This window comes from Bos indicus, chromosome 7 (genome assembly GCF_029378745.1).
Source record: "Bos indicus isolate NIAB-ARS_2022 breed Sahiwal x Tharparkar chromosome 7, NIAB-ARS_B.indTharparkar_mat_pri_1.0, whole genome shotgun sequence".
Lineage (NCBI taxonomy): Eukaryota > Metazoa > Chordata > Mammalia > Artiodactyla > Bovidae > Bos > Bos indicus.
In genome coordinates this window covers 3,037,042-3,053,297 of record NC_091766.1, presented here as the reverse complement: position 1 = coordinate 3,053,297, position 16,256 = coordinate 3,037,042, and the positions used below count along the sequence as shown (strand labels likewise).

The 16,256-nt window shown below is 46.2% G+C and overlaps 1 protein-coding gene across 1 annotated transcript in view; it reads left to right on the top strand.

The window, feature by feature from the left end:
• Positions 1-5,444: 5,444 nt before the first annotated feature.
• The window catches only part of WNT3A (Wnt family member 3A), a 51,466-nt gene continuing 40,654 nt past the window's right edge, over positions 5,445-16,256 (top strand). Inside the window, exons 1-2 of the mRNA XM_070792199.1 lie at positions 5,445-5,506; positions 9,018-9,259. Coding sequence (XP_070648300.1) covers positions 5,445-5,506; positions 9,018-9,259 — 304 coding nt within the window. The remainder of the gene's footprint in view (positions 5,507-9,017; positions 9,260-16,256) is intronic.

Sequence of the window (16,256 nt, the reverse complement as noted above, 5' to 3'; positions counted from 1 at the left end):
GGTGGGTGGAAGAGGGATCCAGCTGGGATTGGTGGAGGCCAGAACAGGGGCGTGGCCTCTGGGCTGGGAGCTGGCTGCCAGTACTCTGGCCTTGCTGGGGGACTGGTAATATGGGACCTGAATGGGAAGATGGCCCGGAGAAGGCAGGGGCAGGGGCGCTAACCCAGCACCGCAGCCTTGGGACGAGCCTGGGGAGAAGCCGTGAACTCGGGAGCCCCACTCTGCTTTCCCCTGGCAGGATGGGGAGAGGTGGGGAGGGCCCAGGTGGGTACAGGCTGTGGGGTTCTGGGGATACGCAGCTCAGCCCCCACCCACAGTGAGCCCCGGCATCTGGCATCTGGCAGGGGGACAAGCACCTTGGGACTGGTGAGGACAGAGAGAGTCTGCTTTTTTTTTTTCTGTCTGAATTAAGTGGCCCTTTGTTTTTCCACTTGTTCTGAGTCTCCAAGTACATTCAGCCAGTAAAAAGAAATCCACTCAGAAATCAATTGAGTGGATTTTCCTTCGGACAGACCCTCTTCATCCCTTCTCCGGTTTGAGCCTGGCTGCCAGCAACAGAAGAGAAGGAGAGAACCCCACGAACCTCAGAAGACAGCCCCCTTCAGAAAGGCTCCAAGACCAGAGCCACGAAGGGCAAACCCTACCCTAATGTTCCATCAGGAAGCATTCAAACGTCCAAAAAGATGCAGGACTTGAACAAAGAGCGTCTATGTACGCACAAAGCACATTTTGCTTGACCCAGTGTATTCCATACCTCACCATCCCTTCTATTCACCCACCTATTCACTGTGTGTTTTTATGTGACCTCAATCCACTCTTTCCCTGAAGACTTTGGCTGCTGCTGCTGCTGCTAAGTCACTTCAGTCATGTCCGACTCTGTGCGACCCTATAGAAGGCAGCCCACCAGGCTCCCCCGTCCCTGGGATTCTCCAGGCAAGAACACTGAAGTGGGTTGCCATTTCCTTCTCCAATGCATGAAAGTGAAAAGTGAAAGTGAAGTCACTCCGTCATGTCCGACTCTTTGCGACCCCATGGACCGCAGCCTACCAGGCTCCTCCATCCATGGGATTTTCCAGACACGAGTACTGGAGTGGGGTGCCATTGTCTTCTCTGGAAGACTTTGACTGGCTCATCATTAACTAGAGTTCAACATTTGTTTGCAAATCACATCCTATGTGGAGCGTCAAAATGTGGAACACATGGGTGCAAAACATTCTGAATCACAGAGTGGAAGAGCCAGAGCTGATCAGGGCAGCCTCGCCTGGAATGACAGCTCGTTCCTGCTTAAATAATCCCTGGTGGTCCAATGGCTGAAAATCCACCTTGCAATGCAGGCGACACCAGTTCAATCCCTGGTCCGGGAGGATCCCACGTGCTGCGGGGCAGATAGACTGTTGCCCCACAACTCCTGAGCCAGCACTCTAGAGCTCACGAGCCACAGCTAAGGAAGCCTGCTCACCCCGGAGCCCATGCTCTGCAGCAAGAGAAGCCACTGCAGTGAGAAGCCCACACACTGTAACTAGACAATAGCCCCCACTTGCTGCAACTAGAGAAAGCCCACTCAGAACAACAAAGACCCAGCACAACCAAAGATAAAGTAAAAGAAAGTGGAGTCGCTCAGCTGTGTCCGACTGTTTGCGACCCCATGGACTGTAGCCTACCAGGCTCCTTTATCCATGGGATTTTCCAGGCAAGAATACTGGAGTGGGGTGCCAGGGTCACTGTGAGAGGTACCACTCGGTGGAAACGGATGGCCAACCTGAGCCAGGAGCAGTCAGAGCCGGCCACATATGCCAGTATAGGCAGAGTGGTCACGGGGGCCAAGACAGGGATGTCTCAGTGGGTGAGAAGGCACAGATATTGGCTGAAGTAAGTCTGGGAGGTGGTGGAGGTGACAATGTTCTGAAAGAGAACCAAGGTCCGAGGAGTTTCGCCCTCTGATTTATAAGTGGGAAGTGAAGGGAACCGTTAGTTGCTCAGTCATGTCTGACTCTGCAATCCCACGGACTCTAGCTCGCCAGGCTCCTCTGTCCATGGGTCTCCAGGCAAGAACACTGGAGTGGGTTGACATTCCCTTCTCTGGGGGATCTTCCCAATCCAGGACTTGAACCCAGGTCTCCTGCATTGCTGGTGGATTCTTTACCACCTAAGCCACCAGGGAAGTGGGAGGTTATCTGCAAAATCTCAGACGGAGCGTGGCAGAGGGCATGCAGGTTAGATGCAGTCTACCTCACCCGCTGACCCTCACCAACCCATCCTGGACATCTGAACTCAGCCTGGAGTGGGCAGAGCTAACCCATCCTCTCCCCCCTGAAGTCCTCACCCTGCCCACTGGGGGCCTTCGAGAGCAGAGACTGCTGACCCTGGCCTGCATGCCACCTCTCAGTCCAAATGCCAGCTTCCCCCATCCTCCCATCTGTGCATCCGGCCCATGCTGGTCCATCAGGAAGCCAAACACCTCGGTCAGCACAGGGGTCCCAGAGAGACAAACCGGAGCCCCTGCAGTCTCCGCTCAGAGCCGTCTGTGCAGGACAGGCTGCAGGACAGCGAGGCTCAGACCACAGAATACTGCCTAGAGAGGAGAGACCTCACAGCTGGGTGAGAGAAGAGGGCTGCCCTTTCTGAAAACCTTGTGGTCCCAGACCTTGGGGTGGGTGTGGGAGAAAGCTGGGGAGGGTCAGGCCTCAGGCACCCAGGATTCAATATGCTCTGCAGGTAATGAAGGAAGAAGTGAGGGAACAAGCCAGCTCCACAGTTGGAATGCCACTCCAGGAATACAGACTCAGGCAGGGCCATGGGGATGTCTGTGATATGTGCTGTGAGGTCATGGCTGGGTTTTGGCATGAGGATGTACAGGATGGAGACTGCACCCAGGGGCGGGTGTCAGATATTAGGGCACAGATGTGAGAGGGACCCAGGAGACCCGGAGTCTGGTTTGGAGGCTTCAGGTTTTCCCTAGAAATGGGGGCACTAGAGATGGCCACCCATGAAAAGAAGGCTCAGCTCCACTTGAGCCCGTGGATGCATGGTGTCGTGGACATTCCCCAGGGAAAGATAGGTTTTAACTCGTAAGAGATGCACTTGATCAGGAAGGAAGAGCAAGCCCAGGATAGAGGTTGCCCAGGATAGAGGTTGCCCAGAAACAGTGGGCAGAATGGGCACAGGATGAGAGGATACCAAACTTGGGAAACCCTGTGTTCAGGACTTCAAGAAGTTGCCCTCGATCAACTAAACAGAAAATTAACAAGGAAAAAAACAAAACAAAACAAAACATGTATCTATAAAGCTCACTAAAGCAAAGCACAGTAAAATGAGGTATGGCAATAAAAGGCGTTAAATTTATCAAAAAAAAAAAAATAAAGTGCTGAAAAATTAAAGCTGTCAATTCTGTAATAGATATTCATTGAAAGTATCTTTTGAAAAAAAAAATAAAATAAAATCATTTCAGACTTTAAAAAAAAAAAAAAAAAAAGAAGTTGCCCTCTCCTCAGCCAGCTAACTGAATATAGAACTGCATAAGTGCTGCAGTGGGGAGGTATAGAGGGTGATGCTCACACAGGATGGCAGGGGCATTGTGGGGGATAAAAGGGACTCTGTGTGGACACGGAGTTCTGTCTCAGTCTCTGTGGGGTCCCTGGGTCCTGATGCACACAAAGTTTGTTTGAGCCCTCTGAGCGTCTCTGGTGGGAATGGGGTTTGATTCTAAAGATGAATTCGCCCCTCCTACCATCTTGCCGGGGCTTCTTCTTTGCCCTTGGGCATGGGGTATCTCCTACCCCACGTGGGATATTCTCCTTCAAGAATACACAAAGGAACTATACAAAAAAGATCTTCATGACCCAGATAATCACAATGATATGATCACTCACCTAGAGCCAGACATCCTGGAATGTGAAGTCAAGTGGGCTTTAGGAAGGATCACTATGAACAAAGCTAGTGGAGGTGATGGAATTCCAGTTGAGCTATTTCAAATCCTAAAAGATGATGCTATGAAAGTACTGCACTCAATATGCCAGCAAATTTGGAAAAATCAGCAGTGGCCATGGGACTGGAAAAGGTCAGTTTTCATTCCAGTCCCAAAGAAAGGCAATGCCAAAGAATACTCAAACTACCACACAATTGTACTCATTCACATGCTAATAAGGTAATTCTCAAAATTCTTCAAGCCAGGCTTCAACAATATGTGAACCGTGAACTTCCAAATATTCAAATTGGTTTTAGAAAAGGCAGAGGAACCAGAGATCAAATTGCCAATACCCGTTGGATTGTTGAAAAAGCAAGAGAGTTACAGAAAAACATCTATTTCTGCTTTATTGACTATGCCAAAGCCTTTGACTATACGGGTCACCACAAACTGGAAAATTCTCAAAGAAATGGGAATACCAGACCACCTTGTCTGCCTCTTGAGAAATCTGTATGCAGGTCAGGAAGCAACAGTTAGAACTGGACATGGAACAACAGACTGGTTCCAAATAGGGAAAGGAGTACGTCAAGGCTGTATATTGTCACCCTGCTTATTTAACTTCTATGCAGAGTACATCATGAGAAACGCTGGGCTGGATGAAGCACAAGCTGGAATCAAGATCGCCGGGAGAAATATCAATAACCTCAGATATGCAAATGACACCACCCTTATGGCAGAAAGTGAAGAGGAACTAAAAAGCCTCTTGATGAAAGTGAAAGAGAAGAGTGGAAAAGTTGGCTTAAAGCTCAATATTCAGAAAATATTAAGATCATGGCATCTGGTCCCATCACTTCATGGCAAATAGATGGGGAAACACTGGAAACAGTGGCAGACTTTATCTTTTTGGGCTCCAAAATCACTGCAGATGGTGACTGCAGCCACGAAATAAAAAGATGCTTACTCCTTGGAAGAAAAGCTATGAACAACCTAGACAGGATATTAAAAAGCAGAGACATTACTTTGCCAACAAAGGTCCATCTAGTCAAGGCTATGATTTTCCCCGTAGTCATGTATGGATGTGAGAGTTTGACTATAAAGAAAGCTGAGTGCCGAAGAATTGATGCCTTTGAACTGTGGTGTTGGAGAAGACTCTTGAGAGTCCCTTGGACTGCAAGGAGATCCAACCAGTCCATCCTAAAGGAAATCAGCCCTGAATGTTCATTGGAAGGACTGGTGTTGAAGCTGAAACTCCAATACTTTGGCCACCTGATGCAAAGAACTGACTCATTTGAAAAGACCCTGATGCTGGGAAAGATTGAAGGCGGGAGGAGAAGGGGACGACAGATGATGAGATGGTTGGATGGCATCACTGACTCCATGGACATGAGTTTGAGTAAACTCTGGGAGTTGGTGATGGACAGGGAGGCCTGGCGTGCTGCAGTCCATGGGGTCGCAAAGAGTCGGACACGACTGAGTGACTGAACTGAGCTGAACTGTGGCCACAAAGATTCGTGGGACAAATTCCCACATTGACGGAGAGATGGGTGGAGACAGGAACTGTGCCCAGAGCCTGGTGCGGCAGAAGCAGGGGGCTGGCAGAGTGTGAGAGGATGGAGCTGGACAGATCTCACAGGACAGATCTCACAGGACTGTGCAATGAGGAGGTGTTCTCTCCGAGTCATCCAATGAGGTGTCTCTGGGTGCTGAAGGGCATGGGTTGTGTGCCTTGAGGCAAGGCGGCCTCTGGAGATTTTGGAGACAAAGAGGGAAAGATGTTAGGGTCTGATTTGTATTTCCAGAGGGTAGGTTTGTTTCTCTGAGAAACGGTGATTCCTGTTTCCTCTCATTCTCACCACAGATGGATGGATCTGGGTTAGACTCAGAGTGGGATTTACTGAAAGCATCATAGTACAGGTGTGCGGCTTGCTGAGGAACACAGAAGCCTCTGTCCCATGTTCTTAGGCATGCCTAACCCTCCAGGAGAGAGCAGATGCTGAACAAGAGGAAACTCTGTGGGTCCAGCTGAAATGTTCACAAAGTCAGCCACCAAATAAAGGAAAGGGAAACAGACATTTCCACCTGAATCCCACCAGAGAAACCTACCAGATAAGCAGGGACCATCTTGCCAGGCAGAGGGGTCTGGGCCACACCACAGCAGAAACCCCAGTGGGAGGAGGAGATGGGACACTTGGAGGAGGAGAGAGCGCTGTGGCTAAAGGCCGGGTGAGCACGGGCAACACCTGTACTGCCCAGAGAGTGAGCAGATCTCTGGGGACCAACGAAGAAAGCACAGAGCCACCCCACACCCCGTGGTCCTCCTAGGTCCACAGGGCCTCCCGTGCGTTGGTCTTCTCCTACCATCCTAAACATTTTCATGGCCCTTTCTGAGAGACCCTGAAGAGCCTTTGTGATATCCGTGGTTGATGGGAGGCAGGCTTCAACAGATGGCCCCAAAAAGTAGCAGTGGCCACACAGTCGTTCACATGGAGCTTCCACCCAGGGGTGAAGGAAGCATTGAGACACAGGAGCCAAGCAGAGCTCTACTGACAAGAGCCCATCACCCTACAAACACAGATGCTCCCACAGATGACAGAATCATGGTTATCCATCCAACTGGGCAGATACAACAGCGTGTCACCATGGGGTTGGGGAAGCTCATTCCCTCTGCCCTGGAAAGAGCCAGATGGTTCTTCCTCTGAAATCAAGGGCTAATCAAACCTGTCCATCCTAAAGGAAATCAACCCTGAATATTCATTGGAAGGACTGATGCTGAAGCTGAAGCTCCAATACTTTGGCCACCTGATGCAAAGAGCTGACTCATTGGAAAAGACCCTGATGCTGAGAAAGATTGAGGGCAGGAGGAGAAGGGGATGACAGAGGATGAGATGGTTGGATGGCACCATTGACTCAATGGACATGAGTTTGAGCAAACTCCAGGAGATAGTGAAGGACAAGCAAGCCTGACATGCTTCAGTCCATGGGGTTGCAAAGAGTCTGACACAACTGAGTGACTGAACAACAATCACGAATAGTAACATGACCACATTTCAATCAGTTGCGACACATAAACATGTGTGTAACCAACAGCCCCATCAAACACAGAGCACCTCCTTCACCCCAGACCCTAGTAGTCCAGTAGAACTTTCCGCAGGGACCAAAATGTTCTTATATTTAACCATCCAACATGGTAACCACAGGTCATGTCTAGCTAGTGTGACTAAGAAACCAAACTTTTCTCTCATTTTTTGTCATTTTGCTTAAATTAAATTGGCACATGTGGTGAGTGGGAACCATTTGGCAAAGCACAGCCTGAGATACATTTTCTCATGCCGCCTTTCGGTCAGGCCAGACCTCCCCTGAGAATGAGGAAACTATCCTGATTTCTGTATCTATCCACGGTGTTGCTGGGCCTTGGTCTCCATCAGAGGATTCGTGGTCACCCACACTGTATCAGGTCTCTCTTAAGCTCGCTGCCAGGGAGATCCCTGACCTTTGCAGCAGCAGACCACTCCTATTTCCATGTAGCATTCCTCTGCAAGAGTCAACACTGTTCATCCATGCTTCTGTGGATGCCTCCTTTGGTGGTTTCCAAGTTTTTCTCTGATGATCACAGCCCTGTGAATATTCTTGAGCACATCTTATTGTGTACATAAGCTTTTATATCTGCTGAGTAAATAGCCAAAAGCCTGCTGGAATGGTGGGCATGAGTTCAGTAGTGATTTTCACCTATATGATTTATTTACCCACTGCTGTGCCCCATCTCTGTGTGTGTGTGTGTGTGCTAAGTCGCTTCAGTCATGTCTGACTCTTGGTGACCCCATGGACTGTAGCCCACCAGGCTGCTCTGTCCATGGGATTCTCCAAGCAAGAATATTGGAGTGGGTTGCCATGCCCTCCTTCAGGGTGCCCCATCTCTAACTCCACTCTAACGGCAGAAAGCAGAGAGGAACTAAAGAGCCTCTTGATGAAGATGAAAGAGGAGAGTGAAAAAACTGGCTTGAAATTCAACATTCAAAAAACTAAGATCATGGCATCTGGTCCCATCACTTCATGGCATACAGAAGGGGGAAAGTGGAAGCAGTGACAGATTTTCCTTTCTTGGGCTCCAAAATTACTTCGGACAGGGACTGCAGCCATGAAATTGAAAGACACTTGCTCCTTGAAAGGAAAGCTATGACACCTAGACAGCATATTAAAGAACAAAGACGTCACCTTGTTGATAACAGTCCGTATAGTCAAAGCTATGGTTTTTCCAGTAGTCATGTACAGATGTGAGAGTTGGACCATAAAAAAAGCTGAGCACTGAAGAATTGATGCCTTCAAATTGTGGTGCTGGAGAAGACTCTTGAGAGTCCCTTGGACCGCAAGGAGCTCAAACCAGTCAATCCTAAAGGAAATCAACCATAAATATTCATTGGAAGGACTGATGCTGAAGCTCCAATACTTTGGCCACCTGATGCGGAGAGCTGACTCACTGGAAAAGACCCTGAGGCTGGGAAAAATTGAGGATAGGCGTAGAAGAGGATGGCAGATGATAAGATGGTTAGATAGCATCATTGACTCAATGGACATGGACTTGAGCAACTCCAGGAGATAGTGAAGGACAGGGGAGCCCGGCATGCTGCAGTCCCTGAGCTGGACGTGACTTAGCTACTGAACAACAACATGCCCTATCTCACACTGCTCTAGAAGTGATTGTCCTCCTGCCACAGACCCAGCAGCACCTCCTCTGGGCAGCCCCTGTACTGACTCAGCATCATCTGTATCCTTGAGTTCTGTTCTCTGTGTTCCTGAACTGTTTCAGGGTGCTGCTATCTCCACACCATTGGAGCCAGGACCCCTGCAGTTGTGCAGAGAAGCAGGGAAGCCTCCACCACTTCCTTGATTTCTTTTCTGTCAATCCACGTGCACATCACGATGTTTCATGCCAAGTGTCAGGTACAGGACAGGGACAGGCTTCTTCCATGGTGGAAGCACATCTTGCCCAAGGGAAGGAAGGGCCTGTGTGCATCCTCCAAAGAAAGTTCACCTAGGATAGGCCTGACTCCTGCTCCCGGTTCATGGGCCACAAGGGCACTTCCCCTACTAACCAGGCCTCCTTGTCCTCCCCCAGGTCCCTGGCTGTTGGGCCCCAGTACTCATCCCTGGGGACACAGCCCATCCTCTGCGCCAGCATCCCAGGCTTAGTACCCAAGCAGCTGCGTTTCTGCCGGAACTACGTGGAGATCATGCCCAGCGTGGCAGAGGGCATCAAAATCAGCATCCAGGAGTGCCAACACCAGTTCCGTGGCCGCCGTTGGAATTGCACCACCATCAACAACAGCCTGGCCATCTTTGGCCCCGTGCTGGACAAAGGTACAGGTGGTACCCATCATGGCTAGCCAGGCAGAGGTGGCAGCCCAGGGAAGTGGGTGCAGCAGGGCTCAAACCAGCTTCCCCCTCAGTGGGAGTGGGCACAAGCCAGTTCATTTCCTTTCTGCCTCTGTTTCTCACCTGTGCTCAAGCATAGGAACAGCACTTCCAGTCAGGGGGCAGTGCTCGTTACTATAGGGATTGCCTGTGTGGGTCCTTTCCAATGCTCACCCACTCTGGAGGGTGCTCCTGGAGTTCGGGAAGGGTATAGGATCACACAGAGATTCCTCCTGCTTCCCCTTTCCCAAAAACAGTTACACAGTTTCACGGGGACAGGATTAACCACTGCAGTTTTCCTGAAGAAGCTAGGACTTCAGGCAGGTCTTAGAGAGAAAATACAAAAACAAACAGAAAACACACACAAAAAGGGTGAGGGTTGGGGATCAGAGAGGCACACAGCAGAAGTTATCCAGGGTCCTGGAGCCCGGGAAGAAGAGGAAGATCTGGCAGGCTGGGTGTTGGTTAACTCTTGGGGAAGAGCAAATTTGAACAAGACATAGGAGTTTAAACAATAATAATCATGTGTTGTCGGTCCCAACATCTGCAGTGTGGGGAGATGCAGTAGGCAGGGCCGGTCTCTGGTAACAAGAGACAGAGAGACGAGCTGATCCTCATCTCTCTTACATGCCTGGTGGCCCCTGCTGCTTCTGCACATGACCTGGGTTCGCTTAAATGCAGTGGCTGGGCCCTCCAGCAAGTGAGGAAAGAGGGAGGGAGAGAGAACAAGAGAAAGAGGGAGAGAGAAAAAGAGAAAGAGGGAGAGAGGCTTCTTTCACTGAGCATAATGTTTTCAAGATGCATCCACCCGTAGTATGTTTTGGTACTGTATTCCTTTTTATGGCTGAATTATATTCCATTGTACGGATGGATCACATTTTATTTATCCAATCATCTGTTGATGGACAATTAGGTTGTTTCAAGCCTTTTATTCTCTGTTGTGAATAATGCTGATATTTCAAGTATCTGAACACCTGTTTTTCAATTCTTCTGGGTATATTCCTAGAAGTAGAATTGCATTGTAATTCTGTGTTTTGAGGAATTACCAAACTCTTTTTCCACAGCAACCGCACCATTTGCTCTCCCACCAGCAACACAAGAGGGTTCCAGTTTCTCCGCATTATTGCCAATGTTTGTTATTCTTTATTTTTTTCTCCTTTAGCCCTCCCAGTGGATCTGAAGTGATGTCTCACTGTAATTTTTATTTGCACATCCCTTATGACTAATGATGTTGAGCATCTTTTCATGGGATTGTTGAACATCTTTTCATGGGATTGTTGAACATCTGAGTGTCTTCTTTGGAGAAATGTCTATGCAAGTCCTTTGCCCAGTTTTTAATTGGGTTGTTTATGTTTCTATTGTTGAGTTGTCGGAGTTCTTTATTTATTTATTTTTTTTAAATTTTTATTTTATTTTTAAACTTTACATAATTGTATTAGTTTTGCAATATCTAACACTAGACACTTATCAGAAATATAATTTTCAAATATCTTCTCCCTTTATAGATTGTCTTTTCACTTTTATGACAGGGTCCTTCGATGTACAGAAGTTTTAAATTTTGATGACATTCAATTTACCTATTTAGATATCACATCAAAGTAAACATTGCCTAATCTACAGTTATGAAGTTTTACACTTATGTTTTCTCCTAAGAGTTTTATAGTTTTACTTCTTACATTTAGGTCTTTGATCTATTTTTAGTGAATTTTTGTATATAGTGAGAAGTTAAGTGTCAAGCCAGCTAAATTCTTTTGCATGTGGGAAACCAATTATTTCAGCACCATCTGTTCAAAAGACTAGTCTCTCCCCTATTGAATAGTCTTGGCACCCTGGCTAAAAATCAATTGTCCACGGATGTCTGGGTTTATTTCTGGACTTTCAGTTCTATTCCATTGGTCTACCATTCTTCCAGTACAACACTATTTTGATTTCTATAGTTTTATAGTATGCTTTAGAGTTGGGAAGTATAAGTTCTCCAACTTTATTTTATTTTACAATTGCTTTGGCTTTGCTTGTTTTGGCTTTTGGAGAATCCCTTACAATTCCATATGAATTTTAGGGTTATTTTTTCATTTCTGCAAAAAAAGGTTTTTTGAATTTTAATGGAGATTGCATTGAATCTGTATATTAGTTTGAGAAGTATTGCCATCTTAACACTATTGTCTTCTAGTCCATGAACATGGGATTTTTCCATTTGTTTAGGTCTTCCTTAATTTTTCAGCAGTGTTTTATAGTTTTCAATGAATGAGTCTCATGCATCTTTGGTTAAGGCATTCCTAAGTATTTTATTCTTTTGATGCTATTATAAATGAAATCATTTCATTCCTTTTCAAATTGTTCACTATGTGTAGAAGTACAGTTGATTTTTGTGTTTTGATCCTGTCTCCTGCAAATTTGATTACTTTTTTCATTAGCTGTGAGAGTTTGTGTAGATTCTTTAGAGTTTTCTATATATGAGATCAAGTCATCTGTGAATAGAAATGTTTTTGCTTTTTGCTTTCCAATTTGGATGCCTTTTCTTTCTTTTTCTTGCCTAATTGCTCTGGCTAGCACTTCCAGTACTATGTTGAGTATGAGCAATGAGAGTGGGTACCCTTGTCTTCTTCCTGATCTTAGAGGGAGAGCTTTTAGTCTTTCACCATTGAGTACATGATGCTAGTTGTGAGTTTTTCATAACTTCCCTGTATTGGGTTAAGGAGATTGTCTTCTATTCCTAATCTGTTGAGTGTTTGTATCATGAAAAGGGTACTGCTGCTACTTCTGCTAAGTCACTTCAGTCGTGTCTGACTCTGTGTGACCTCATAGACGGCAGCCCACCAGGCTCCCCTGTCCCTGGGATTCTCCAGGCAAGAACACTGGAGTGGGTTGCCATTTCCTTCTCCAATGCATGAAAGTGAAAAGTGAAAGGGAAGTCGCTCAGTCGTATCTGACTCTTAGCGACCCCATGGACTGCAGCCCACCAGACTCCTCCACCCATGGGATTCTCCAGGCAAGAGTACTGGAGTGGGGTGCCATTGCCTTCTCCGAAAAAGGGTACTAGATTACATCAAATGCTCTTTCTGAATCAAGATGATCACGTGGTTTTGCCTTCATTCTGTCCACATGGCATTTCTTCTAAGAAATTCTTGCCCACAATAGTAGATATAATGGTCATCTGAATTAAATTTGACCATTCCGTCCATTTTAGTTCACTGATTCCTAACAAGTTGATGTTCACTCTTGCCATCTCCTGTTTGACCACTTCCAATTTACCTTGATTCATGGACCTAACATTCCAGGTTCCTATGCAATATTGTTCTTTACAGCATCGGACTTTACGGACACATCCACACCTGGGTGTCATTTTTGCTTTTGCTCAGCCTCTTCATTCCTCCTGGAGATATTTCTCCACTCTCCTCCAGTAGCACACTGGACTCCTACAGACCTGGGGGGTGGGGTCTCATCCTTCAGTGTCATATCTTTTTTGCCTTTTCATACTGTCCAAGGGGTTTTCAAGGCAAGAATGCTGAAGTGGTTTGCCATTCCCTTCTCCAGTGGACCACATTTTATCACATCTCTGTACCATGACCTATCTGTCTTGGGTGGCCCAACATGGCCTGATTCATTGTTTCATTGAGTTACCCAAGGAGGCTGTGGTCCATGTGATCATTTTGGTTAGTTTTCCGTGATTGTGGTTTTCATTCTGTCCGCCCTCTGATGAGGGCAAAAGGCTTGTGCAAGCTTCCTGATGGGAGGGACTTGTGGGGAAAACTGGGTCTTGCTCTGGTGGGTAAGGTGATGCTCAGTAAATCTTCAATGCAATTTTCTGCTGATGGCTGAGGCTGTGCTCCTTCTCTGTGGTTTGGCCTGAGACAGCCCAGTCCTAGAGTCTGCAGTCTCTATGGTTGGCTATAGGCTCTATGGTAGGCTCTAGGCTCTATGGTAGGGGTAATGGCGACCTCTTCCAAGAGGACTTATGCCAGCATGCTGCACCTCCCAGGACTACTGCTGCCAATGCCCCGATCCTGAGACCAGCCACTGTCGACCCACGCCTCTGCTGGAGACTCCCAGACTCTCACAGGCAAGTCTGGCTGAGTCTCTCGGGGGGTCTCTGCTCCTTTCTCTTGGGTCCTGGTACACACAAGGTTTTGTCTCTGCCCTCCAAGAGTTTGTTTTCCCTGTTCTGTGGAAGTTCTGTAATCAAATCCCATTGACCTGCAAATTCCCTGGGAATATTCAGTCTCTTTGCTGAATCCCCAGGTTGGGGAAGTCTGTTGTAGGGCCTGGAGCTTTCATAACAGTGCAAGAACTTCTTTGGTATAATTGTTCTCCAGTTTGTAGATCGCCCACCCATTGGCTCTTTGGTAAGGTTGATGGCGACCTCCTCCAAGAGGATTTATGCCACATGCCATGCCTCCCAGGACTGCTGCTGCCAGTGCCCCTGTCCCTGAGACTGGCCACTGCTGACCCGTGCTTCCACAGGGGACCCTCAGACACTAACAGGCAGGTCTGGCTTAGTCTCCTGTGCGATCACTGCTTCTTTCCCTGAGTCCTGGTGCACACAAGGTTTTGTCTGGGCCCTCCAAGAGTCTTTGGCGGGTATGAGGTTTGATTTTAAACATGATTGCACCCTCTCTACTGTCTTATTGTGGCTTCTCCTTTGTCCTTGGACATGGGGTATCTTTTTGGTGGGTTCCAACATCCTCCTGTTGATGGTTGTTCAGCAACCAGTTACAATTTTGGTGTTCTCTCTGGAAACTGAGTGCACATCCTTCAATTTTTCTCATATATATATATATATGCAAGATTATATATATATATACATTAATATACAGTATTTGTTTTTCTCTTTTGACCTACTTCACTCTGTATAACAGGCTCTAGGTTCATCATCTCAATTCAGCTGACTCAAATTCATTCCTTTTTATGGCTGAGTAATAGGCCATTGTATAATATGACCACATCTTCTTATTCATTCACCTGTTGATGGCCATCTAGGTTGCTTCCATGGCCTGGCTATTGTAAATAGTGCTACAATGAACATTGGGGTACATGTGTCTTTTTCAGTTATGGTTTTCTCAGGGTATATAACCAGTAGTGGGATTGCTGGGTCATATGGTAGTTCTATGTTTAATTTTTTAAGGAAACTCCATACTGTTCTCCGTAGTGGCTATACCAATTCTTTTTTTTCCACACTCTCTCCAGCATTTATTACTTATGGACTTTTTGATGATGACAATTCTGACTGGTGTGCGTTGATACCTCTTTGTAGTTTTGATTTAGTATTTCTCTAATAATTACTGATATTCAGCATCTTTTCATGTGTCTTTTGGCCATCTATATGTCTTTGGAGAGATGTCTATTTAGGTCTTCCACTCATTTTTTGATCGGATTTTTTTCTTTTATGTTGAGCTTCATGAGCTGTTTGTATATTTTGGAGATATTATTTGTATATATTAATTACATATATATAATTTGTATATTTGTATATGTTAATTATTATTAATAGTATATAAAATTATTAATTAATTATATAAATTAATATATTATTTTCTATATATTGTATATATTAATATACATATTAGCTATGTATATAGCTAATATTTGTATGTATTAATTTATTTGTATATATTAATTTCCCTTTCTGCTCTATTTGTCTATATTAATCCTTTGTTGCTTAATTTGCAAATATTTTTACCCATTCTACTGGAGTTTCCCTGGTGGCTCAGATGATAAAGAATGTGCCTGCAATGCAGGAGGGTTTCCCTGATAGCTCAGTTGGTAAAGAATCTACCTGCAATCCTGGAGACCCCAGTTTGATTCCTGGGTCAGGAAGATCCACTAGAGAAGGGATAGGCTACCCACTCCAGTATTCTTGGGCTTCCCTTGTAGCTCAGCCGGTGAAGAATCCACCTGCAATGCAGGAGACCTGGGTTCAATCGCTGGGTTGGGAAGATCCTCTGGAGAAGGGAAAGACTACCCACTCCAGTATTCTGGCATAGAGAATTCCATCGACTGTATAGTCCATGGGGTTGCAAAGAGTCAGACATGACTGCAATGTAAGAGTCAGGTTCAACCCCTGGGCTTGGAAGGTCCCCTGTAGAAGAAAATGGCAACCCACTCCAGCATACTTGCCTGGAAAATCCCATGGATAGAGGAGCCTGGTGGGCTACAGTCCATGGGGTCACAAAGAGTTGAACGCGACTCAGCGACTAACACTTTTTTTCCTTTACCCATTCTGAGGGTTGTCTTTTCATTTTGTTCATGGTTTCCTTTCCTGTGAAAAAACTTTTAAGTTTAATTAGGTCCCATTTGTTTATTTTTCTTTTTACATTTTCATTATTCTAGAAGGTGCAAGAACTTGTTTGCAAAAAAAGATCTTGCTGTGATTTATGTCAAAGAGTGTTTCCTCTATGTTTTCCTCTAAGAGTTTTATAGTGTCTGGACTTACATTTAGGTCTTTAATCCGTTTTAAGTTTACTTTTGTGTATGATGTTGCTGCTGCTGCTGCTGCTAAGTTGCTTCAGTCGTGTGACCCCATAGACAGCAGCCCATTAGGCTCCCCTGTCCCAGGGATTCTCCAGACAAGAACACTGGAGTGGGTTGCCATTTCCTTCTCCAATGCATGGAAGTGAAAAGTGAAAGTGAAGTCGCTCAGTTGTGTCCGACTCTTAGCGACCCCATGGACTGCAGCCTACCACGCTCCTCCAACCATGGGATTTTCCAGGCAAGAGTACTGGAGTGGGGTGCCATTGCCTTTTCCAGTATGATGTTAGGGAGTATTCTAATTTCATTATTTTACATGTGGCTGTCTAGATTTCCCGGCACCACTTATTGAAGAGGCTATCTTTTCTCCACTGTATATTTTTGCCTCCTTTGTCATAGATTAGGTGACCATAGGTGCATGGGTTAACTTATGGGCTTTCTATCCTGTACCATGGATCTATTTCTCTGTTTTTGTACC